The sequence below is a fragment of the Micropterus salmoides genome, unplaced genomic scaffold (assembly GCF_014851395.1).
Source record: "Micropterus salmoides isolate LMB-PRFRI ecotype aquatic unplaced genomic scaffold, ASM1485139v1 Ms_hic_scaffold_17, whole genome shotgun sequence".
In the NCBI taxonomy this organism is placed as follows: Eukaryota; Metazoa; Chordata; class Actinopteri; order Centrarchiformes; family Centrarchidae; genus Micropterus; species Micropterus salmoides.
Window position 1 is genome coordinate 4403020 of NW_024040817.1, and position 25974 is coordinate 4428993.

At 40.3% G+C, this 25974-nt stretch overlaps 1 long non-coding RNA gene and 6 gene segments (V, D, J or C); 2 read left to right on the forward strand and 5 right to left on the reverse strand.

Annotated features, from left to right (window-relative positions):
* Positions 1–2770: 2770 nt before the first annotated feature.
* LOC119907547 lies at positions 2771–3302 on the reverse strand. The segment is given in 2 exon segments: positions 2771–3140; positions 3248–3302. Coding segments are annotated over 2 exon segments (390 nt in total).
* A 368-nt stretch (positions 3303–3670) lies between these two features.
* On the forward strand, positions 3671–5147 carry LOC119907694. The segment is given in 3 exon segments: positions 3671–3700; positions 3808–3883; positions 4629–5147. Coding segments are annotated over 3 exon segments (453 nt in total).
* Positions 5148–7690: 2543 nt separating this feature from the next.
* On the reverse strand, positions 7691–8445 carry LOC119907572. The segment is given in 2 exon segments: positions 7691–8174; positions 8391–8445. Coding segments are annotated over 2 exon segments (360 nt in total).
* A 4999-nt stretch (positions 8446–13444) lies between these two features.
* LOC119907695 lies at positions 13445–13949 on the reverse strand. The segment is given in 2 exon segments: positions 13445–13788; positions 13886–13949. Coding segments are annotated over 2 exon segments (393 nt in total).
* Positions 13950–14570: 621 nt separating this feature from the next.
* LOC119907548 lies at positions 14571–15963 on the reverse strand. The segment is given in 2 exon segments: positions 14571–15803; positions 15911–15963. Coding segments are annotated over 2 exon segments (390 nt in total).
* A 2004-nt stretch (positions 15964–17967) lies between these two features.
* On the forward strand, positions 17968–18460 carry LOC119907585. The gene is made up of 2 exons (XR_005445118.1): positions 17968–18123; positions 18392–18460. It is a non-coding gene; the product is annotated as an uncharacterized LOC119907585 (long non-coding RNA).
* A 1752-nt stretch (positions 18461–20212) lies between these two features.
* Positions 20213–20832, reverse strand: LOC119907562. The segment is given in 2 exon segments: positions 20213–20561; positions 20778–20832. Coding segments are annotated over 2 exon segments (369 nt in total).
* Between the last annotated feature and the right edge of the window lie 5142 nt (positions 20833–25974).

The window sequence follows — 25974 nt, forward strand, 5'->3', positions numbered from 1 at the left end:
ACATTTTAATCCTATTGCCTTAATTGTGTGTGATTTTTTTTCATTTTTTGTTTCTAATGCAGATAACTTTTCTACTCTGTATTACAGTAATTAGCCTAGGATTTAATCAATGTTTCTGGTGAATTTTGTTTTTAGTTTTTATCTTTTCAGTTAATCTTTTACACCCATGCAGCACTTTTATTATATACAATAAGAAGCTGCTATTTTAATGTGTTTATCTTAATAGACATTTTTTTAACAAAAGGAGCTTTACACAACCTTATCAGAGCTAATGACAATATTAGTACATTTTAGCACGCCAATTTAAGTGTGCCATTGTCAACTTTAATCGTATAAAAAGTAATTTCCCAACAACGAAAATGTGACTAGTGAAAATGCTGCGTGACTAGTAACTTTGAAAAACCACTAGCCACATTGGCTAGTGAGCAAAAAAAGTTAATGTCAAGCCCTGAACCTCAGTACCATGGGTGCTAGGACCTTCTCCTATACTTCACCCAAACTCTCCCCCTCCAACCCGTTCTCACTCTGAAGTCGTCACACATGAACGTATGGTCAAGAGCCATAGTCGTCAGTTTGTGACGCACTGGGAATCCCTTTGCCATCATAGTTTGACGTATTGGGGAAGCCCTGTAGCGTCAGTTCTTGACGTTAAAGGCAGGTAAATGATATTTAACAGAAAAGACTGAGTAAGGAGGTGGTGGGCGTGGAAGGAGGGCCAGAACCCGGATTTTGAACCAGGAGACCGGGGTTCCATGTGAAACAAAAACTCATCATTAAATATTTTTATTTAAGCAAGTTACGTAAATTGACTTTAGTTAACTTACGTATTAACTGACGTATGTAGTTATTGTAACCCAAACCATGATCTTTTCCTAACCTTAACCAAGTTTTGTTGCCTAAAACTAACAAAACTGCAACGTTTCACAACTTGACCTCAGAGCCCTAAATGTCAATAATTGACGCAAAAGGGATAGTCCCCCCCCCCCTCAGAGAAGAAAGAAAAGAGTTTGGTCAGTTATGTGTGATCAATAACAAACAGCCCTTCATTCAGTTTGGGATTAAATGGCCTTTCTAGTCCACTCACAGTGCAAACCTGTGTGACCTTTTTGAGTATTTAAGTGAATACATCTCTTACAGTTTTCTCTGAGTACTTAAACACTTAAACAGTCATTCTTTAAGCTCCATTTGTGAAACCATCAACATTTATATTTAAATCGTTTACCAAGTGTGCCAGACTGAAGCACGTTCTCTGCTTACACTCATATCACACTTATATCAAAACCGTAAACATTACAATGTTTTGTGACATTATTCCACATTAGCACGTGAAAATAAAATCTGAGAATGAGCACTACACGTAAAAAGGCCACAGGTAAACATTTGGTTTGGCTAACAATGGAGGCTTTAGAGGGGTGAGAATTAGAGGAGGAAGAGGAGGACATGGACTAGGATGTGAAGAAAGAAGAGGAGGAGAGGGCGAGATCAAGTATGATAGGGGGAGAAGAAGAGGACCAGGAAGAGAAAGTGGAGTCAGGAACATAACAACTGATGAAATCAGAGCAACTGTGATTGACCATCCTGTCAACCATGGGATGAGCTTGAGGGAGGCTGGGCAGCAGATTCCCCCAAATCTGAGCTGCTTTACTGTTGCAGGTATCATCTGAAATTATTTTGAAATGAGAAGCAGTTATTAATCGTAGGTGATGTTCAGCTCTGGTACTGGTTCAGTAATATGTACTGTGATGACATGGATCTGTCAATCTGTCTGTCTGTCAATCAAATGTTTTTCACAAGGTCAAGGAAACCAGTATCTGGTGGAACAGGTCGACTGTTCAGAGCCCCAGAGCAGGAGACCCACATTGTAAATATGGTCATTGCAAGATTACTACTGTAATCCCCTTCCCCCACCACTCTGCCACCTGCCCGCACCGCCGCTATCCGTTCAAAACATAGTCAGACTTGCCACGAGCAAGATTGCCCAGCAATATTGCTCAAAAAGTTGCCCCTTGTATCATCAGCTTGAGTGTCTCTACACTGGGTGAGGCTGCAGTACAGAGTCCCTTTCAAAATAAACTTATTGTGTGTTATCTTTACACATTTGGGCACCTGTGTGTTTGAGAGTTTTGCTACATGCATGACAAAACTTAATCGCAAAACAATCGCAAGTGTATTTTCAATTTTAGTATCAGTATGTAATTACTGCTTTGTGTGCTCACTCAGAGATGTTTGTGTGTACTGGAAAAACAACAACAGAACTTTAAAAAGGGGTTTGCAAGAGATATATAATGTTTTGTTTTTTTGGTGTAAGGGTTTGTGGTTAGTGTGTAGAGATTGGCCAAAATAGCCAATAGTTTCAAAAAGTTTGCTAAGCAATCAGAAATAAACTATAATGATGATCAAGTGTTTCTGTAAACAGGTGCGGGGGCAAAATCTTTTCTCAGTCGGGAGCCGGCTCAATCAAAATCAATATTGTTCAGCTGATGTCAGATTGTAACCCACCAATATTATGTACAAATGTTCCTCTAAACTTTCAACCAGGTTAGGACTTGTTTTTATGGTTAGTTGTCTTAGTTAAGGTTATGGTAAGGGGCTAGGGAATGCATTATGTGAATGACTTGCCCCCAAGACCATGGTGTGTGTGTGTGGGTGTGTGTGGGTGTGTGTGTGTGTGTGTGTGTGTGTGTGTGTGTGGGTGTGTGTGTCCTCAATGAACTGTATCAGTCTCTGCAGTAGCTTCCAGCTGCAGCAGTCAGTTCAGTTTCTGTTCAGTCTGACTGAGGGAGGTTTTTGTACGACGCTTTTTCACTGTGTGAACACATACTGACTGTTGATTTCATGATAACTCTGACAGTAGTAAACTGCTGCATCTTCAGCCTGAACTCCACTGATGGTCAGAGTGAAGTCAGAGTTTGATCCACTGCCAGTAAAACGAGCTGGAATCCCAGATTGCCGCTCATCAGCCCTGGAAATGAGCAGTTTAGGAGTTTCTCCATCTCTCTTTTGGTACCAGTGCAAGTAGTGTTTACCGCTGGAAGTACCTACATGCACTTTTGGATTGACCCTACAGCTGATGGAGACGGAGGCTCCCAGAGCAGAGCTCACTGCTCCAGGCTGAGTCACTGTGATCTGGCCTCTGGACTCTGAGGATACAGAGACAAACACATAAAGCAGCGTCATGGTTTTGTGGGCTTCATTTCAGAGGGACGGATGTTCATAGAGGAGAGGAGTTTGATTCTCTGGACTTTACCTGTGAAGCAGCAGCAGAGGAGAGTCCAGATGAGGACGGAGACCAAAGTCATGTTTTTGATGAGGAGGATTTCTGTGGCTTCTGTTGTCATGAAGGACAGCTGTCAGTCATCCAGTGTTCAACTCTCAGGACTATAAAGTCTCCCAGAGCACTGGAGCATGGTGCTGCTGATGCAAAGTGGCTCTCTATGGAAATGCTCTGACTGACTCCAACAGGGACTTGGATTACTCTGATGATGCTGCTTCTCAACGGATCAATACGTTTACCAGAGGATTGATTAGGAATGTGTCAGTGATCATTTTTATGGACATTTGCTTTGATGACTGCAGAAAGATTTTCTTTTACAACATCTTCTGTCTGCTTTCATTTCATTCTAGAGGATCAATTTGACTTTCACACCAATGGAACAATAAATACGTAAAAATGGGATTAATTCTGAACAACTGTGTCACTGTTTGATAAATATAACATGAAATAGTTCATTCTTTTAAAAACAGCAAGTGTTTTTGTTGAGTTTGTTGTGTTCAAAGTCAGAGAGCCGTCTCTCTCTACAGTGAGAGGTTTTTGTACGACGACTCAATCAGTTTGTATCACTGTGGTGGACTTTTGGTGGAGGAACCAGACTGGATGTTGGAAGTAAGTTTCTGCACAAATATTAAATATCGTATCATCAGTGAAGGTTTTAATTTCTGTGTCTGAACATTTGTAGTAGATATAAATTTCCTCTGGACTGATCTAAATCACTTTAAAGACTCAATCTTATTGTTCGTTTCTCCTGTTTAACCATGAAGCTGAACTCAAAGCAGCTTTACTGAACTTCTCTTTAAACGTTCCATTTAATTTGTGAAATGTGAACAGCTTGAACTGCAGCAAAGATTAAAGAACAACACTCGTACTTTAAAAATGATTCAGCCTTTAATTCTGCATTTTAAACTGTTTAGAAATTGAGTTAAAATTATTTTGTGAATGAAGATAAAAATGTTTCCAAATCTCTGATCTTCTAAAATGGCTCAAATTGTCTTTTAACCTCAGTTTGAAATAATGTTGACAGTTCTCTGATGCTGTTTTTAAATCTGTCTGAGGAACAGGTTACCTGTGGTCTGTTATTTTGGGCTGATAATGTCCTTTAACAGTGGATCTCATTAACTTTTGCCCTTTTTAGATTTTGACAGTAAATGTTTTTTGTATTTCCAAATTTAAAACCTGGTTGTTTTATTTCCAGTGCAGTTTGATATCTTTCAGCTCATATGAGGACTCTTTCTGTGCTGATATGCATGAGAGGTTTCTTAAAGGAAGTGAAACAATGTGTGAGTGAGTGACTGGTGGAGCAGAAACCAGCTGTGTGGTCCCCGTCCTCTAAGCTGATTGGTTCTTCTCCTAGGTGATGCCCGTCCCACCCTGACGGTGCTGCCACCCTCCAGCGAGGAGCTGCGGCAGGGGAAGGCCACGCTCATGTGCCTGGCCAACAAGGGCTTCCCCTCAGACTGGAGTCTGGCCTGGAAGGTGGACGGCGGCAGCAGCAGCAGCAGCAGCAGCAGCAGCAGCAGCTGGGAGGAGAGCAGGAGCCCCGGGGTGCTGCAGAAGGACGGCCACTACAGCTGGAGCAGCACCCTGAGGCTCTCTGCAGACCAGTGGAGGAAGGTGGGCTCTGTGACCTGTGAGGCCACCCAGGGCTCCCAGACTCCGCTCTCAGAGACACTGAGGAGAGACCAGTGTTCCCAGTCCTGACCTGACTCACTGGGACTCTGCTACTGGTTTTCCTCTGCTCCTGCTCTCACTCTGCACTCTGGAACTGTCTCTCTCTTTTATTTGACATCTTTCAACAGCAAGATTTACTAGCTTGTTGCACTGTTTCAATATTATTTCAGTGTTTCCAGATAATAAAGACCTTTTCATCCAATCAGGTGTTTTCATGTTTATTATTATCAAAGTGTCTTAATAAATGTTCTCTTGATGGTGTCGGTGAATGTATTACATCCAGAGAAACTGGGCTGACATAATGGTAATATCTCCACAGTAACTTTTAAAAAAAGTCACATTACAGTTGGATTTGTACAAACCAGTGATGTTAGCAGTATAAGGCCAATTATCAATAATACTATACAAATAATCATTTGGTCAGAATTAATATGAATGCCTAATGGCTGTCAAACACTTGCTACTGTAGTCGTTAGAGATTTGTCTGTAATAATAAACCTTTGGAACAAAACTCAATGTAGAAACCCCTCAATCATTTATCATCCTATCATCTGTTAATAGAGATGCTCTAATGATACTTATTGTGTTATTTATATAAAACTATATGGCTGTCATAGAATTTACAAACCTGAAATACAAAGCACCATATCATCAGCATAGTGAGAAATAAAATGAGTAATCCACTATTCTAAGCAGGAACTATTAACATTCTTCTCCTGAAATTCAAAGACAAATTAAAGATGACAAATCAAATTTTAGTGATTTACTTACTCCATAAACCCTTTTTGGTTTCAATCATAAAACACATTTTTTGTTGGAATACAAAATACTCAAATTTAGCTGACGCTTTCAAAGTGACTTACAATATGTCAGAGGTCGTACACCTCTGGAGCAATGAGGGGTTAAGTGTCTTGCTTTGGACACATTGGTGTCTCACAGTGGATTCGAACCTGAGTCTCTCACACCCAAGGGATATTACATCCAGAGAAACACTGAGAGAAATCTTTTTCCGGGATGATTTTACAAAGAATGTGTGACATTATGTAATGTAAATTCATTAGGGCTGGACCCGAATATGTGAATATTCAAATATTCGACTGTTGGGTACACATTTGATTTTCAATGTCGAGACTTGATTATTGAGGGGTTTTTTCACGCTCCTAAACTCCGCCGACAGCAGTGAACATAATCCAACGCTCCAGTTCACATCAAAGGGAAAACAAAACAAAGCCCTGAGTTGTGTGAGAACACTTTAAACTGAGTGAGGACAGCAGTACTGTGGAAGTTATGGCGTTTATTAATTTTACATTGCTTAATTACAGATCAAAACAGCCAAATTTCCTACATTTTAAAATTAATAAGTAGGCCTAAACTCCAGGCTACCACAAACAAACAACAACATAATGAACACTTTAAAAATTATATTAGGCGATTGTAGAAGAAGAGCATTTAGTCGCTATAATAAAAGATAAAAGTGAATTTTGCATTATAACGTGTTAGATTTAGTTCTGCTACCGAAAACATGCTCATCCCGTCTGCTCTCTGCCTGGACCCCAGTCGGCTAAACTATTCCCGGATTCTGCTCTAGACCTGCTCGGATCAGACTCTCTCACTCTGGACTCTCAGTTACGGTTCCCCCCCTGCTCTGTACAGCAGCGATCAACCCGGTTCGGCATCCCTTTAACCTGCAATAAATATTCCTCTTTTATTTAAATCCTCTCTCTCTTAGTCCCGCACTTGGGTCTGCTAGCCTTGCCATAACAAAGTTAAAATCAAATATTTGGCAGCAGTCCATTAGTTAGCCTATATGAGAATAAATGAACTGAGCGCTCTCTCTCTCTTTTTCTCTCTCTCTCTCAGACGCCCACATGCCGGCTGTTATCTCTCCCCCATCTGATCCTCCCTCACTCAGCAGAACTTCTTGGGCATTTATCCTTCTTCTGCTGTTCTGCTTCTATCTTTGAAATACATAGCTGTAGCTCATGAAATGACAGCCTGCTTATCAACACACGTTTAAACAATTGGCATAACGGTGTAAAACCAAAATGTGTGACCTATCAGATTCTGTGACTACATCCAAATGATGATGTTCTCCTAACCATAACCAAGTACTTTTGTTGCCTAAACCCAACCAAACTGCAACCGCTCCACATCGTCAACAAAGCCTCTGGCGCTTAACTTCTCATTTGGGTGACAGAATCTGATAGGTCACACATTTTGGTGTCACAACGGGACCGCTGAGCGCCATGGCAGCCCAATTTGCACATTTTCACTTAGGAGTGTAGGCCTACTTACTTTTGTCATCAGCGGTTTAGACATTAAAGGCTGTGTGATGTGTTATTTTGAGGGGACAGCAAATTTACACAAGTTTTTATACAAGCTTTACATTCAAATATAATCAAATATTTACATCGTGATAGGGGTGTAATCACTTTTTTCAAATGCTGTACATACTGCTTCTGCTGAAGAAAGACAAGTAAAAGTTGACCAAAGGAAATAATTCAAATATTACTGATTTACTACTTTAATATTAAAATGAATTTGTTTGCTGGAATACAAAATAATAATTTTTGCGTCATTGACATTTAATGAAAAATTGGTAAGATATATAAATAAATAATATTTATAATCTGTGTGTCCTTGTGTTTTCATGAATATCACACAAAAAAAAATTGAAATCATACTTCAAAAGAGGTTAGCTTTAATGTTCAGAAGAATGGTTCAAAATCTGTTTTAATAAACACATTAGAAGTATAACTTCTAGAATATTATATATTAAAGAATATTTAGTGTTGCAATCATTAATGTGAATAATTATTGGCTAAATGTGCATTTTTATAAACCTCTGTTTTAGTTTCAGTGCAGCTGTTGAGTCAGATCAGTTCCTCTCCAGCTGAGGGAGGTTTTTGTACGACGTTGTATCACTGTGTGAGTGGATAGCTTTGATATTGCTGACAGTAATAAACTCCTGAATCTTCAGCCTGAACTCCACTGATGGTCAGAGTGAAGTCAGTCCCAGATCCACTTCCACTAAAACGATCTGGAACTCCAGACTGACGGGTTGTAGCTGCATAAATCAGGAGTTTAGGAGCTTCTCCAGGTTTCTGAAGGTACCAGCTGAGCCAGCTACTAACACTTGTACTGGTTTTACATTTGAGAGAGACAGCCTGTCCTGGAACAACAGACTGAGATCCAGGAGACTGAGTCACCGTGATTTGTCCTGATGAACCTGGAAAAGATGAAAAAGAGGAGAAGGGTTATTGAGACAAATCCAGCTTGGAGAAAGATGATCAGCATCCAAACAGAAGAGTCTCATTTCTTTAAGATGGAGAACAGATGGAAGAAGGTAAATGCTGCTTGTTTCAGTGTTTCTCCATCACAGCAGAACATCATTGTGGTGAACCTGGTTGCATCCTGAAGCAAAGTTTTCAGAAGAGAGTCTCACCCTGAACAAGGAGCCCCAGGGTGGCCAGCAGTAGAATCAGTGACATCATCATTGTGCTGCCGGCGTGTCAGTGGCTCTGAAAGGCCTGGACAGCCACTGATCAACACTGGCCTCTTAACGGCTGGGAGCAGAGAGGCAGGACAGATATGCAAACACACAGAGTCAGTGAACTGTAGCTGTCCTCAACATATCATGCTGTTTCCTCCTCACTGCTGGGACAGATGCTGTTTAAACCATCCGACTGTAACTGAAAATTAACTTTTTTAAGTAAAAATCTTCTAACCAAACTAACCTAACTAATTAAAGCCTTTTTTTAATAAAAGATCTGGCCAAGAGGGCAGCATGAAAACAGCATTAGCAAAACACAAGACCAAACATTATTAATTTCACTTTAGACATTAAGTCGAATAAATTAGTAAGCGTCTACATAGGCTGCAGAGATATGTTGCCCTCTGTGTCACAGTGTTAAACTGGTTCCGTCTTTATATGTCAGGCAGACATGATGTTGTCTCACTGGTTTAATATTTATTTAATTGTTTGGACATTACAGTTACATTTCAACTACATTTTTACACCCTTACAACTTCATAAAATGAAATTACATTACATACACTTAAAGAGGTGGTATTATGCTTTTTGGCTTTTCCCCTCTCCTTTATTGAGTTATATATCTTTTTTGTGCATGTAACAGGTTTGCAAAGTGAAAAAGCCCAAAGTCCAGCCCAAAGGGAGTTCCCATCTCCCACAGAAATCTCTGCTGTGAAGTCACAGGGATGAAAGCCAAATGCGCCTCATATAAGCGGCTACTCCGACATGCCCTCAAAAAACAGCGGTGGAAAAACAATGAGCTGCAGCACACACCTCTCCTCTCCCTTCCAAACACTAGCTACCCTCCAGGCAGACAGTGGACATAAAGTTGTTCCGTGATGTAGAGACAGAGCTCAGTTAAAACTTTATAGATGAAAGATACTTTTGTTACAGATTAATAACTCACCACTCTGAAACTCTTGCTCCAGTCCATGTTGCCAAGCTGGTCGGCAACATGTATAGCTGAACCGAAGCTGTTTACCGGCTTCTCACTGACCCGCCCTTCTTTGTTTCTGATTGGCTAGTAGTGTTTAACTAGGAACTGTGCATGTGCAACACTCAATAAAGATCATTTAGAGACTAGAACGAAGCCTCCAACACAGGCTGAAAAGAGGAGCTTCAGCAATGTGCAGTATGACAAACAATATGGTGTTTTTTGAAAATTAAACCACGTAAACCTGTTCTGGTACAACCCCTAAATAAAATTTTGAACCAGAAAGTGAGCATAATACCACCTCTTTAATGCTCCAAAACCCAACTTTCTCTTATACAATACATTTCATACAAAAACTGGTTGTTTTCCTGCAATGAGGGTTCTGGGACGTTCCAACTAAAACTGGATCAAACTGATTTTTCATGGCACCAAACGCTCATTAATTCACTTATTTTTGCACTATTTAAACTTTTGCTGATGTTTTCTAGACTTTTTACAGTCATGATGATGCTAACACTGCCTCCACTCCTACATGCACCTGGGTTCTATAAAAGGCACTCAGGAATGTGGGCTCAATTATATAGAGAGTGAGTGGATAATAAATGTATGAGGCATTATACAGCGGCAGTGGCCAAACCTTAAACCTTTAAAACACATTAAAACATAATGTACAGTTTTTTTTAAAGCATACATAGAGGGACTGGCCCAAGAGGTTTATGGTTTAAACAAGAGCTTTGTTATGAACAGCTACACAGTTTTTGTCATGACAATGGGAATGGGAACAAATAGTAAGTTACAAGTTCATAAAATATCTATATTTCTTAAATATTCAGATCAATTTATCTTCAGTTTTGACCTGAAACATTAACATGTCAGTGTCAGAGACGGGCTGAAGCACTGAAGCAAATTAAAGTGGTGACATGTTTGGAGTACTCGGTTAATATCAAAATCAAAGAAACTAAAAGGAAATAAATTAGAACAATGTCAGGTTGAATGCTGTAAGAGAACATTTAAAATAATTCAATTTGGGCCTGATAAAAACTATTGGGTCAGAATCAGGTAAAAGCCAGAAAAAAAAGGTAGATCTTTAAATTAGATTTGAAGATCTCAGTGGTGGTGCGTGACTTAATGTTGGACGGAAGACGATTCCTTAGCCTGGAGGCAGCAACAGAAAAAGCCTGGTCACCTTTAGTTGTAAGTGAGTTGTTTTGAGGATGACCTAAGTGACCTAGGCGCAGAATATGTAATTAGCATATCATTAATAAATACAAGAACTGCTTACTGCTTGTCTGTGTCTTGCGTTTGGTTCCTAACCTGCCTCTGCACGCGGCCAGTCCTGACAATGTATTGTGGAGCTAAACTATGGAGGGCTTTAAATAAATAACAACATTTTGTGTGCATCTGGTATGTAAAACTGTGTGTCATCCGCATAACAGTGATACAAAACATTGTTTTTCTGAAAGATAGTGCCAAGGGGAAGCATGTATAGCCAGAATAAGAGAGGGCCTAAAACTGAGCCTTGAGGGATGCCACATTTAATAGCAGTAAAAATGATTTCTCTCAGGTAGGAGTTAAACCATTTTAACACAGCGCCCTATAGACCAACTTTGTCCGCCAGGCGTTTGAATAGAATTCCATGTTCGACTATGTCCTAAGCTAAGATCAAGCAGGACTAAAATGGCACTAGAATCAGAGTTGACAGAGAGAAGGATGTCATTATGTACCTTAACAGGGCAGATTCAGTACTATGAAGTTCTCTAAAACCAGACTGGAATTTGTCAAAGATGTTTGATGTGTTCAAGTACGAGGAGGACCTCTTTTTCTAAAATGCTGGAAATGAATGGTAGCTTGGAGATGAGCCTGTAGTTTTTGTCATTGGAGTCAAGGCTAGGTTTCCTTAAAAGGGGTTGCAGAATTGCATGTTTGAAACTGGAGGGAACGACACCCTTGGTTAAGAAACTGCTAATTATCACCTCAATAAGACGGCAAATAAGGGACACGTCTACATAGACTGCAGAGATATGTTGCCCTCACTGTCACAGTGTTAAACTGGTTCAGTCCTTATCTGTCAGGCAGACATGATGTTGTCTCACTTGGTCACATTCATCATCTACTGTCAGTTAAATTCTAGGTGTCCCGCAAGACTCAATCTCTGCTGACTTTACATGCTGCATTTGCTTAATAGCAAGGGACATGGAATTCATTTGTATATGTATGTAGATAATAAACACCTGTGCATTTTTTATCACAAAATTACCTGTGCCTGGTCAATAAACATGTAAATTTCTATGTTAATACATATTTGGCACAAATTCCAGCAGCTGAACAGAGATGAGACTGAGAAAGTTGAGATTCCTCTATATTCATAAACCAGCATGAAGGAAAATGGAACGTTTTATCAGGTGTGAGTAACAGTGAGTGAGTAGAGGGAAGTGTAAAGTACTTTCCATCTAGAGAAACATACATGTATGAGCTGTAAAATGATTGACTATGAAAGATGGTTTTGAAGTAAAATATTATCTGATTAACTAATTTTATGATGATATTGATACTGAACATTAGAAGTGACTAAATCAATTTTATTTTTCTTTCTTAATTTAAGAGTGAAATCCTAAAACCTAATTTAAAGTACAAGTTGTAGACACTTAGATTGTTTCTTCATCAAGGCAATAATTTACTAGGTATAGTGTATTCAACATTTTTAAAGTTTCTTATGAGTTGCTCCAGCCAAATAAATTAACATATCCTCGTGGCCTATTTTCCTGGCCATTAAATATTGTCATAGCAACCATACCAAGTGCACTGAACAATGACAAGAGAGCTACCATTAATGGGCATGGGTATTTGGCTTTAGGGATATTTGGTCAGGTGCTGTTTCAGATTAAACAGGAAAGGCGTCCAGATGAAGACAGTGAGAAGCTAGGCTAGTCTCCTCACAACCAGCTTAAACACTTCCCAGTTATACCTAAAGGTTAATACCCCTAGGCCTGAGGATCTGACCCTTTTACCAGTGATCTGGAGCAGTACCTCCTGGACAGGGGTAACTTGGGATCTAACAGACTAAAGGCCTGATTGTTGGAGCACCTTATATTCTCAGACACTAAATATAAAGACCAATGCTGACGATCTTGATATGATGTGAGGTCTTCACCGATCCTGAAGAACTGAGACCTGACCCGGAGCCCAAGTCATACTGGGTCCTCTTCCATACTAATTTGGTCTTATCAGGTCAGGTAGTGTCATGTTTTACTGCCAAATGGTTCAGGTCTGTGTGTCTAATACCCGAGTGGATCTGCATGAATCGAGACGGTGTAATAAGAGCAGCGTAGCTCCTTTAAGGAAGAGCTCAGTGTGAAGAGAATGAATCTGATTCACATTGAATTGCTTCAAATATCATTTTCTTCTGTCAATCTGTTTGTCCAGGAGGTGAAAACAGGGTTTTGAATATTTATTTTTTGTCATTAGTTTCTTTGTTGGTAATTAGTATTTTTAGGCTAAATTATTTTTAGCCTAATAATGTGTCGAAACCAAAATGTAATTCTGCCTTTAGACAGTCACAGGTTGTTCAGTGACATGTACTGTATGAACTGTGGCCCAGAATCCATTATGTTTCTGAGCGTCAGTGTTTCTGCCACAGAAAACATTTGTTGCATTGCAGATATGGAGCTTCAGTGTCCTGAGATTTCAGTGTGATGTGTGGACGTTGATGTTTGATATATTGTGAATTTGGTTTGTGTCTCTACATCAGTGGAGCTGACTCTGCTGCTGTTGTGGTTTTAATGGTCTGACTGGGCTTCTTCAATGGAACTGTTCTCTTCATCTGAGGAAACTTTCAGCTTGTTGAGGAGGACTGTTTTTGAACTTCAGGAGGAAAACTGGTGGAGACGCAATGAGCATCACAAATCATCTGTGTGTGTGTGTGTGTGTGTGTGTCCTCAGTGAACTGTATCAGTCTCTGCAGTAGCTTCCAGCTGCAGCAGTCACTTCAGTTTCTGTTCAGTCTGACTGAGGGAGGTTTTAGTACAACGCTTTTTTACTGTGTGAACACAGCTTGACTGTTGATAACATGATAACTCTGACAGTAGTAAACTGCTGCATCTTCAGCCTGAACTCCACTGATGGTCAGAGTGAAGTCAACTCCATTCCCTGCTCCACTTCCACTGAATCTGGAGGAGATTCCAGAATATCTGTCTGATGTTCTGTAGATCAGAAGTTTAGGAGCTTCTCCAGTTTTCTGATGGTACCAGGACAGGTAGTATTGTGAACCAGAGTAGTGAGCAACCTTTGGACTGGCCTTACAGTCAATAGAGACAGTCTGACCCAGCTGCACTGATTTGGCTGCTGGCTGAGTCACGACAAGATTTTGTCCAACAGACCCTGAGGAGAGAGAAGAAACACTGGACATGAGATGGTGAGGTGAAACTCAGCTACACTCCAAATGATTTTCACATCACAGAAAAATGATTTTCCTCACCCTGAGTGAAGCAGAGGAGAGTCCAGATGAGGACGGAGACCAAAGTCATGTTTTTGATGAGGAGGATTTCTGTGGCTTCTGTTGTCATGAAGGACAGCTGTCAGTCATCCAGTGTTCAACTCTCAGGACTATAAAGTCTCCCAGAGCAATGGGAAGGTGGGCTCTGTGACCTGTGAGGCCACCCAGGGCTCCCAGACTCCGCTCTCAGAGACACTGAGGAGAGACCAGTGTTCCCAGTCCTGACCTGACTCACTGGGACTCTGCTACTGGTTTTCCTCTGCTCCTGCTCTCACTCTGCACTCTGGAACTGTCTCTCTCTTTTATTTGACATCTTTCAACAGCAAGATTTACTAGCTTGTTGCACTGTTTCAATATTATTTCAGTGTTTCCAGATAATAAAGACCTTTTCATCCAATCAGCTGTTTTCAGGTTTATTATTATCAAAGTGTCTTAATAAATGTTCTCTTGATTGTGTCATTTTAACAACATCCAGAAAGAAACTAGGCTGACACAAATGTTTCATCTTGATAATTTTACAAAGAATATGTAATATTGTTTATAACCATTTATACTGTACAGTAAACATATGTACAATATCAAATTTCCATCACGACATTAAGAGAGTTTATAAAGTCAAACAAAACTTAACATTTTTGTTTGATTAAAACAAACCAGTGATGGCAGCAGTGAGATAAGATATAACTTTATTAATCTGCTTTAGGGGAAATTTCGTTCAATATAGCAGCACAAAGGAATATAAAAAAACAGATGCAGTATTGTAGAAGTATTAACATACTATTTACACTATACAATCAATAATAATTATTTACAACCATTTACAACCAGATAAACGTCTCAGATTTAATCAGGAAAAAGTCTGTCAGTTTGGTGCTGTGGGTGTGTGGAGCGTAATGGCTGACGGCACAAATGAACAAAACCCATGGCAGGAAGACTTGAAACTGTCTTAATGGTAATCACTTTATTATTTTAATTGCATTACATTAATTATTATTTCAAAAGAATAGAGAAATAAAACGAGTGTTATCTGTTATTTCAACCAGGAACTATTAACATACTGCTACTGCTGAAGAAACAGAAAGACAAATTAAAATAAAAAAATAGAATAATAAGATAGCTAGAATATAAATCACAGATTTAGTTATAAATATATGCTGTTATAGACATGATTAGTAATTTTATCACATGAACAAAATTAGATTTGGGATAATATTTTTAAGGTAGTTTGAGTTTCTATGAAACATGTACGATATAAATTAATAAGTAATATTTACAATTTGTCTGTCCTTGTGTTATCACTCTGCATGAATTTTACTTATCAAAGAAATTAAATCATAATTCAACAGAGGTTAGCTCGATGTTCAGAAGTATGGTTCAAATCCTGTTTTAATTAAAACATTATTAAGTTAAAGTAAATACACTATATTTAGTGTTGAAATGTTTAAAGTGTTATTATTATTGTTTAAATGTTTTTTATAAACCTCTGTTGTTTTAGTTTCAGTGCAGCTGTTGAGTCAGATCATTTCCTCTCCAACTGAGGGAGGTTTTTGTACGACGTTGTATCACTGTGTGAACACATACTGACTGTTGATTAAGTGTTCTCCAAAACAGTAGTAAACTGCTGCATCTTCAGCCTGAACTCCACTGATGGTCAGAGTGAAGTCAGTCTTTGATCCACTGCCTGTAAAACGATCTGGAATCCCTGATTCTCGCAGATCAGCCAAGTAAATCAAAAGTTTGGGTGTTTCTCCATTTCTTTGTTGGTACCAGGAGAGAACATCTTTAGTTTTGTTTCTTGCGACAGTTACCCTCTGACTGTGTTTGCAGCTGATGGAGACGGAGGCTCCCAGAGCAGAGCTCACTGCTCCAGGCTGAGTCACTGTGATCTGGCCTCTGGACTCTGAGGATACAGAGACAAACACATAAAGCAGCGTCATGGTTTTGTGGGCTTCATTTCAGAGGGACGGATGTTCATAGAGGAGAGGAGTTTGATTCTCTGGACTTTACCTGTCAAGCAGCAGCAGAGGAGAGTCCAGATGAGGACGGAGACCAAAGTCATGTTTTTGATGAGGAGGATTTCTGTGGCTTCTGTTGTCATGAAGGACAGCTGTCAGTCATCCAGTGTTCAACTCTCAGGACTATAAAGTCTCCCAGAGCACTGGAGCATGGTGCTGCTGATGCAAAGTGGCTCTCTATGGAAATGCTCTGACTGACTCCAACAGGGACTTGGATTACTCTGATGATGCTGCTTCTCAATGGATCAATACGTTTACCAGAGGATTGATTAGGAATGTGTCAGTGATCATTTTTATAAACGTAAAAATACGTACTTTGCCCTTTTCAGAGTTTTGACAGTAAATGTTTTTTGTATTTCCAAATTTAAAACCTGGTTGTTTTATTTCCAGTGCAGTTTGATATCTTTCAGCTCATATGAGGACTCTTTCTGTGCTGATATGCATGAGAGGTTTCTTAAAGGAAGTGAAACAATGTGTGAGTGAGTGACTGGTGGAGCAGAAACCAGCTGTGTGGTCCCCGTCCTCTAAGCTGATTGGTTCTTCTCCTAGGTGATGCCCGTCCCACCCTGACGGTGCTGCCCCCCTCCAGCGAGGAGCTGCAGCAGGGGAAGGCCACGCTCATGTGCCTGGCCAACAAGGGCTTCCCCTCAGACTGGAGTCTGGCCTGGAAGGTGGACGGCAGCAGCAGCAGCAGCAGCAGCAGCAGCTGGGAGGAGAGCAGGAGCCCCGGGGTGCTGCAGAAGGACGGCCACTACAGCTGGAGCAGGAGTGGGCCAAAATCCCTCCTGCAGTGTGTGCAAACCTGGTGAAAAACTACAGGAAACGTTTGACCTCTGTAATTGCAAACAAAGGCTACTGTACCAAACATTGATTTTCTCAGGTGTTCAAATACTTATTTGCAGCTGTATCATACAAATAAATAGTTAAAAAATCATACATTGTGATTTCTGGATTACTTTTTTTAGATTATGTCTCTCACAGTGGACATGCACCTACGATGACAATTTCAGACCCCTCCATGATTTCTGAGTGGGAGAACTTGCAAAATAGCAGGGTGTTCAAATACTTATTTTCCTCACTGTATGTCAGAGGTCGCACACCTCTGGAGCGAAGTGTCTTGCTCAGGGACACATTGGTGTCTCACAGTGGATTCTAACCTGGGTCTCTCACACCCAAGGGATATTACATCCAGAGAAACACTGAGAGAAATCTTTCTCTGGGATGATTTTACAAAGAATGTGTGACATTATGTAATGTAAATTCATTAGGGCTGGACCCGAATATGTGAATATTCGAATATTCGACTGTTGGGAACATATTTGATTTTCAATGTCGAGATTTGATTATTGAGGGTTTTTTTCACGCTCCTGAACTCCGCCGACAGCAGTGAACATAATCCAACACTCCAGTTCACATCAAAGGGAAAACAAAACGAAGCCCTGAGTTGTGTGACATCCCTTTACCCTGCAATAAATATTCCTCTTTTATTTAAATCCTCTCTCTCTCTTAGTCCTGCACTTGGTTCTGCTAGCCTTGCCATAACAAAGTTAAAATCAAATAATTGGTTTTAATCACTTTCTCTCTCTCTTTTTCTCTCTCTCTCTCACGCGCACACACAGACAGAAGCACCCATGCCGGCTGTTATCTCTCCCCTATCTGATCCTCCCTCACTCAGCAGAACTTCTTGGGCATTTATCCTTCTTCTGCTGTTCTGCTTCTATCTTTGAAATACATAGCTGTAGCTCATGAAATGACAGCCTGCTTATCAACACACATTTAAACCAGGGGCGGCTTGTTCATTAGGGTGATGCACCGCCAAGCCGGGGAAAAGGCAGGAGATTTTTCTCACACTTTCTACCACACTGTTAGTTAGCTGTGACTGTTTTTGAGAGACAGTTTGTCTCTGAATATCGCTGTCTGGTTCAGTCTGGTTGTAAATTGCCCAGATCTCTCTCATAGACTTTCATGTAAAGGCAGTTTTTTTCGAGCTGCGGCTGCTGCAATGCATTCTCTATGGGTTCCGGGAGGGCTAGCGCTTACGTGTTTACGTCATGCGCCCAGCAGCCGAGCTAAGCTTCTGCCACCTGAAAACGACTCGGCGGTCCTCCAGCTTGTTGCTCTCACTACGAGCAGTTGCTGTAGAAAATGTACGTTCAGGCTGAAAATTCGACCGTGGTGTCGGGAGATGCAGCAACTTTACCAGCGGTGAGTAAGACACTATAAATAATACATGTCATTTGTTAAGCTATGAGGAGAGGAAACGTCCGCTAGCCGCTAGGCTAATTTATGCTCTGTAAAATGCCATAGGCTAAGCTAATAATCTTGATAGTTATTATTAAGCCAAATTTTATGCTTGTGTTAAATGTGATTGTTATTAAGCCATGTTTTATGTGTGGTGGTGGAGTCAATTTAAAGTTAGCTGCACTTAACCAGTAACAATTATTTGATGTGTTGTTTTTTCTTCTATTGCCAGAAACCGAAGAAGAAAGAGGAGGTAGCATGATGTGGCCACCACTGGCATCTTGTCAGAGGAGGGTAAAAAGAAGAAGAAGAAGAAGAACAAGGAAAGCAAAACAGAAAGCAAACCAAAAATAATAGAATATACCTTTTATATTTCCCCTTACACGCCTTGATGTTTATGTGTAAATACAGAGTGAGAATGGGAGAACAACACATAGCTCGTTGTTACTGTGTGATTATACAGGAGAACAGTGGATACTTTAATACAGCCCACACCCCTAAATAATACTGTGTATCTACAGGATAACAAGTGTTTTTTTACTCCTCTCTACTTACCATATTAGTCTTGTGTAATGTGTTCAACTTAAAGAATGAAAATAAATACTGTGCTCCTCTGTAGCCCATTAAACATTTTAGATTAGCTATGTTTGATCCACCTTTATATACAGCACGTGACATTATTACATAACTGTAGCCTATTACTTGAGATGGGTCCCTTAGCTGCAACGCAAGATTAACTGTAAATAATTTTATTCATTGCACATCATCAACCCAGTGCCACTGCGCTTTATTCTGGATTTATTGTTCCTAAATAAAAGGTTTGTCACAGCTAAATCAAATGATTGTGAGAGTCATGCTTTTTTTCATTATTGCTAAAGTAGTTGCCTTTACATCCAAAGGCCTAACGATCTGTTGATCTTAACTGTGGACTGTTCATTCATTGTAGACATTGACAATGAGCTTCAGGATGTAGCTGTTCACAAATACTGTACAGTATGTAGCCTATGGAACAATCCTTGTCTTATAGCAGACTAAGACCAATGAACTGGTCACCTTAGCCATCATCGCAACAATTGCCCCCCCTGAGAGATTTGACAGGAGCCGCCACTGGTTTAAACAATTGCCACAACGGGATTGCTGAGCGCCATGGCAGCCCAATTTGGACATTTTCACTTAGGGGTGTAGGCCTACTCAACTCAGTTGCCAGCGGTTTAGACATTAATGGCTGTGTGATGTGTTATTTTGAGGGGACAGCAAATTTACACTGTTATACAAGCTGTACACTCTAAATGTGAGGGGTGTACTCACTTTTGTGAGATACTGTACATTCTGCTTCTGCTGAAGAAACACAAAGACAAGTAAAAGTTGACCAAAGGAAATAATTCAAATATTACTGATTTACTATTTCAATATTAAAATGAATTTGTTTGCTGGAATAAAACACACAATTTAAGTAATTTAACTGCAATTAATGAAATTACTTTTTGCATCAAAGTATATTTGAGATTCAATGAAAAAATGTTAAGATATGTAATAATAAATAATATTTACAATCTGTGTGTTGTGTTTTTATACTCCATGAATATCAATTATAAAAAAAAAAATTTAAATCATAATTCAACAGAGGTTAGCTTTAATGTTCAGAAGAATGGTCCAAACTCTGTTTTAATAAACACATTACCGTACAGTACAACTTCTAGAATATTATATATTAAAGAATATTTAGTGTTGCAATGTTCAATGTGAATAATTATTGTCTAAATGTGCATTTTTATAAACCTCTGTTGTTTTATGTCTATGAAGATTCTCAGTCATCCAAGTCATAGTTATCCAACGAAGGTTAAAATCAAGGGCAACTGGACTTGGTTGAATATACTGGAAGACGTTTCGTCCCTCATCCAAAGGACGAGGAGAACTGAAGAAGTCCTTTGGATGAGGGACGAAACGTCTTCCAGTATCTTCAACCAAGTTCAGTTGCCGTTGATTTTAACCTTCGTTGGATAACTCTGTTGTTTTAGTTTCAGTGCAGCTGTTGAGTCAGATCAGTTCCTCTCCAGCTGAGGGAGGTTTTTGTACGACGTTGTATCACTGTGTGAACGAGCTGTAACCCTGCTGACAGTAGTAAACTCCTGAATCTTCAGCCTGAACTCCACTGATGGTCAGAGTGAAGTCAGTCCCAGATCCACTTCCACTAAAACGATCTGGAACTCCAGACTGACGAGTTGTAGCTAGATAAATCAGGAGTTTAGGAGCTTCTCCAGGTTTCTGAAGGTACCAGCTGAGGTAGCTGTAACCAGAACTAGTAACACTTGCACTGGTTTTACATTTGAGAGAGACAGCCTGTCCTGGAACAACAGACTGAGATCCAGGAGACTGAGTCAGGATGATTTGTCCTGATGAACCTGGAAAAGATGAAAAAGAGGAGAAGGGTTATTGAGACAAATCCAGCTTGGAGAAAGATGATCAGCATCCAAACAGAAGAGTCTCATTTCTTTAAGATGGAGAACAGATGGAAGAAGGTAAATGCTGCTTGTTTCAGTGTTTCTCCATCACAGCAGAACATCATTGTGGTGAAGCTGGTTGCATCCTGAAGCAAAGTTTTCAGAAGAGAGTCTCACCCTGAACAAGGAGCCCCAGGGTGGCCAGCAGTAGAATCAGTGACATCATCATTGTGCTGCCGGCGTGTCAGTGGCTCTGAAAGGCCTGGACAGCCACTGATCAACACTGGCCTCTTAACGGCTGGGAGCAGAGAGGCAGGACAGATATGCAAACACACAGAGTCAGTGAACTGTAGCTGTCCTCAACATATCATGCTGTTTCCTCCTCACTGCTGGGACAGCTGGCTGTTTAAAACATCCTCATGCAGATTAACACAAACACAGTATGCTGAACAGTAACTGACAAGTGATCTTTTTAGAATCCAAACTTTCATTTCTCTCCATCTGTCTCAGAGGATCGTCTTGAGCTTTGTTTTCCAGGTGTCAGCTTAGTTGTACTGAATTTAGTGGTTTTGGGAGACTTCCTCTCATACAGTAAATTCTACCTATTATTTTAACTCAAATAATATATATATATTAAGGAGTGAGTTATTTTTTAAAACGATTGTCTCAATTCAATTCAATTTTATTTATATAGCGCCAAATCACAACAACATTTATCTCAGAGCGTTTTTTATAAAAGAGCAGGTCTAGACCGTACTCTATGATGCTATTTACAGAAGCCCAACAGTTCCCACCAAGAGCAGCACTAGGAGACAGAGGCAAGGAAAAACTTCCTTTTAAGAGGCAGAAACCATCGAGCAGAACCATGGCTCAGGGTGGGCGGCCATCTGCCTCCACAGACAGTAAAGGTGATGTTGCCATAGACTAAATGAAAAACGGCACAGATATTCATAGTAATGTTAATGATTATAATAACAATAATAACAATAGGACTAGAAACAATAGTCGTTGCAGCAGAGGGTGCCGAGCAGGAACACGGGGGCAGCAGGTGACCCGCAGCCACAGATCCAGACTCCACAGCTCCAGAGCCAGAAACACCTGCAGGAAGTGATAGGAGGAGAGAGGAGAGAGACGAGAAAGCAGAAGACTACCGGAAAGGGGAGAAGTTGTGTTAGTAACATGCAATAATGGGATGAGGTTGCATACAGAGGGAGAGAAAGTAGAGGAGAGAGGAGCTCAGTGCATCATGGGAAATCCCCCGGTAGTCTAGGCCTATAGCAGCATAACTAAGGGATGGTTCAGGACTACCTGAGCCAGCCCTAACTATAAGCTTTATCAAAGAGGAAAGTCTTAAGCCTACTCTTAAATGTGGAGATGGTGTCTGCCTCCTGAACCCAAACTGGAACCTGGTTCCACAGGAGAGGAGCTTGATAGCTGAACGCTCTGGCTCCTAGTCTACTTTTGGAGACTCTAGGAACCACAAGTAACCCTGCATTCTGGGAGCGCAGTGCTCTGGTGGGGTAGTAAGGTACTATGAGCTCTTTAAGATAAGATGGTGCCTGACCATTAAGAGCTTTGTAGGTAAGAAGAATGATTTTAAATTCTATTCTGGATTTTACTGGAAGCCAATGCAAAGAAGCTAAGACAGGAGAAATGTGATCTCTTTTCCTGGTTCCTGTCAGAACATGTGCTGCAGCATTCTGGATCAGCTGAAGAGTCTTAACGGACTTTTTCGAGCAGCCTGATAATAAAGAATTGCAGTAATCCAGCCTAGAAGTAACAAATGCATGGACTAGTTTTTCTGCATCATTTTTAGACAGGATGTTCCTGATTTTTGCAATATTACGTAGGTGAAAAAAGGCGGTCCTTGAAATTTGCTTAATGTGAGACTTCAACGACATGTCCTGATCAAAGATAACTCCAAGATTCCTCACAGTGGTGCTGGAGGCCAGGGCGATGCCATCAAGGGAAACTATATCTTTAGATAATGCGTGACGGAGGTGCTTAGGCCCCAGAACAATAACTTCAGTTTTATCTTAGTTTAACATTAGAAAATTACAGGTCATCCAGGTTTTAACATCCTGAAGGCACATTTGAAGTTTAGCTAACTGATTACTTTCATCCGGCTTGATCAATAGATATAACTGAGTATCATCTGCATAACAATGAAAGTTTATGGAATATTTCCTGATAATATTGCCTAAAGGAATCATATATAAAGTGAAGAGGATTGGTCCGAGGACAGATCCTTGAGGAACTCCATGACTAACTTTGGCGTGCATGGAGGACTCATCGTTAACATGTACAAACTGAAATCAATCTGATAAATAGGACTTAAACCAGCTTAGAGCGGTTCCTTTAATGCCAATTAAATGTTTGCCCACATCTCTGTAATAGGATCTGATGGTCAATGGTATCAAATGCAGCACTAAAATCTAGTGAAACCAGTACAGAGACAAGTCCTTTGTCTGATCCAATGAGGAGGTCATTAGTAATTTTCACCAGTGCTGTCTCTGTGCTATGATGAGCTCTAAATCCTGACTGAAAATCCTCAAATAAACTATTGCTGTGTAGAAAGTCACACAGCTGTTTAGCAACTCTAGGATCTTAGAGAGAAATGGAAGGTTAGATATAGGTCTATAGTTGGCTAAAACATCTGGATCAAGTTTGGGCTTGAAGAGGTTTAATTACAGCTACTTTAAAGTACTGTGGTACATAGCCTGTTGATAAAGATAGATTGATCATATCTAGTATAGAGGTGCTGACTAAGGGTAAAACATCTTTAAGCAGCCTAGTCGGGATGGGGTCTAAGAGGCAGGTTGATGGTTTAGATGAAGAAATTATTGAAGTTAGTTGGTAAAGATTGAGGGAAGCAAAACAGTCTAAACATATATCTGGTTCTACAGCTGTTTCTAAGGTTCCTGAGTTTAGAGATAAGTTGGTGCCAGTTGAGGGCAGGTCTTGGTGAATTTTGTCTCTAATAGCTAGAATTTTATCATTAAAGAAGCTAATGAAGTCGTAACTACTGAGAGCTATGGGAATACTTGGCTCAATAGAGCTGTGACTCTCTGTCAGCCTGGCTACAGTGCTGAAAAGAAACCTGGGGTTGTTCCTATTTTCCTCTATTAATGACGAGTAGTACGCTGCTCTGGCATTACGGAGGGCCTTCCTATAAGTTTTAAGACTATCTTGCCAAATTAAACGAGAATTTTCCACTTTGGTGGAACGCCAATTCCTCTCAAGTTTCCGCGATATTTGCTTTAATTTGCGAGTTTCAGTATTATACCATGGAGCTAACCGTCTTTGTTTTAGTATTTTCTTTTTTAGAGGGGCTACAGAGTCGAGTGTCATTCGCAGCGAGCCTGCAGCACTATCAACAAGATGATCGATTTGGGAGGGACTGAAATTAGCATAGGAGTCCTCCGTTACTTTGTGACTTGATAATGAATTTAGAGCTGATGGAATCGCATCCTTAAATTTAGCTACAGCACTATCAGACAGACATCTTGTATAGAAATTTTTGCCCAATGGCGAGTAGTTCAGCAATACAAACTCAAAAGTTATCAAACAGTGGTCGGATAAAGAGGGATTCTGTGGGAACACCACTAAATTTAACTAAACAATTTCAATACCATATAACAAAACAAGGTCGAGGGTGTGGTTAAAACAGTGAGTCGGTTCATGAACACTCTGAGAGAAGTCAATGGAATCTGAGAGATGAACGCAGTACTGAAGCTGTCATTCTCAACGTCCACATGAATATTTAAATCCCCTACAATAATAACTTTGTCCGTTTTAAGGACTAAAGTTGACAAAAACTCTGCATATTCAGATAAGAATTCAGAGTACGGACCAGGTGCTCGGTACACCATAACAAAAAGAATTGGTTGCGGTGATTTCCAACTTGACCTCTGACATATAGCAATTGTAAGTCACTTTGGATAAAAGTGTCAGCTAAATGAATAAAATGTAAATGTAAATGTAAATAGAAGGGCAGAAAAGTGTGTTAGACTGTGACTCTGCCTCCTGGTCTCAACTCTGGGTTGTCATGCATTTGATCCACCACTGAACTTGGCCAGATTTCTAGAAATGAGAACTGCTCCTTCCCATCTCTTGGAATCAGAGCAGGTCTTCCCCAGAAAGTCTGCCAATGATCGAGTGATATTAGACCCCCCAACATACATTTAAATCGGTTTGCCCACATTTCTGCACGACATAACAAGATGTGATGACGGCAGAATCAATGTCTGTTCAGCCTGGATCTACATTAACGCCTCCAAACCTCCATCACTTAAAAAGCTTCAGGCTGGCTCTCTGGGGTCTGCTCTGGAGCCCCTGGAGTTGGTTGTGGAGAGAAGAATGTTACACAAACTGTTTAACATCATGGACAACACTTCACATCTGCTGCACAACCTGGTGGTCGGGCAGCAGAGTGCATTCAGCTGGAGACTCCTACAACTTGGCTGTAGCAAGGACCGTTACAGGAAATCATTTCTACCCAGCCATTACAATACACAACAACTCTCCTCTGTGCAGGGAGAGCAGGCTGAAGGACATGTGAGAGCTAAAGGACATTACAATACAGTTAATGCAAGTGATACTAATTGCACATCCTGTATATGCGCACATGTTGCACTTATATACAAATATACGTTGTAAACATTTTTTAAAGGAAATTTTGTACATTGTATGTTTGTGTAGATATGTCGGATCTGTAAAGTTTTATAATCTGGCTCAATTTTAGACTTTCTCTATGTACACAAAAGGCCTTTTTCTCTCAAATATTGTTCACAAATCTGTCAAAATCTTAGTGAGCACTTCTCCTTTGCCGAGATAATACATCCACCTCACAGGTGTGGCGTTTCAAGATACTGATCAGACAGCATGGGGATTACACAGGTGTGCCTTAGGCTGGCCACAATAAAAGGCCACTTGAAAATGTTATCTGGGTGTGGTGCTCGAGTTCCTTCACTGGTTGTCCAATTACCTACACACCTGTGATCACCTAGCACCTGAGACTCATTCCAGCAATCAAGCCCTGCTGCACTTAAGCTCGGATCCTTCGTCTTTGCCTGCTTGTCTCTTCTCTATTGTGGTATTCATGCTACGGTCTAATCTCTGAATCCTCTGTGTTTTGCTTTTTGATATCTGATTTTTGCCTGAAGAGCTAAACGTAATGAACACTTCATCACTGCTGAGTTTTTGTTTAAACCTCCACCTGCTGATGTTGAACCTTCAGGTTCTGTTTTTCCTTATGAACTATTAAAGACCCACAAATCTATTGATACTAAAATCTTTGTGTTCCTGATGGTCATTTAGTCTGTTGATGGTTTCAGATGAATTGATGGATCAACCTCTAGTCCTGATTTTCAGC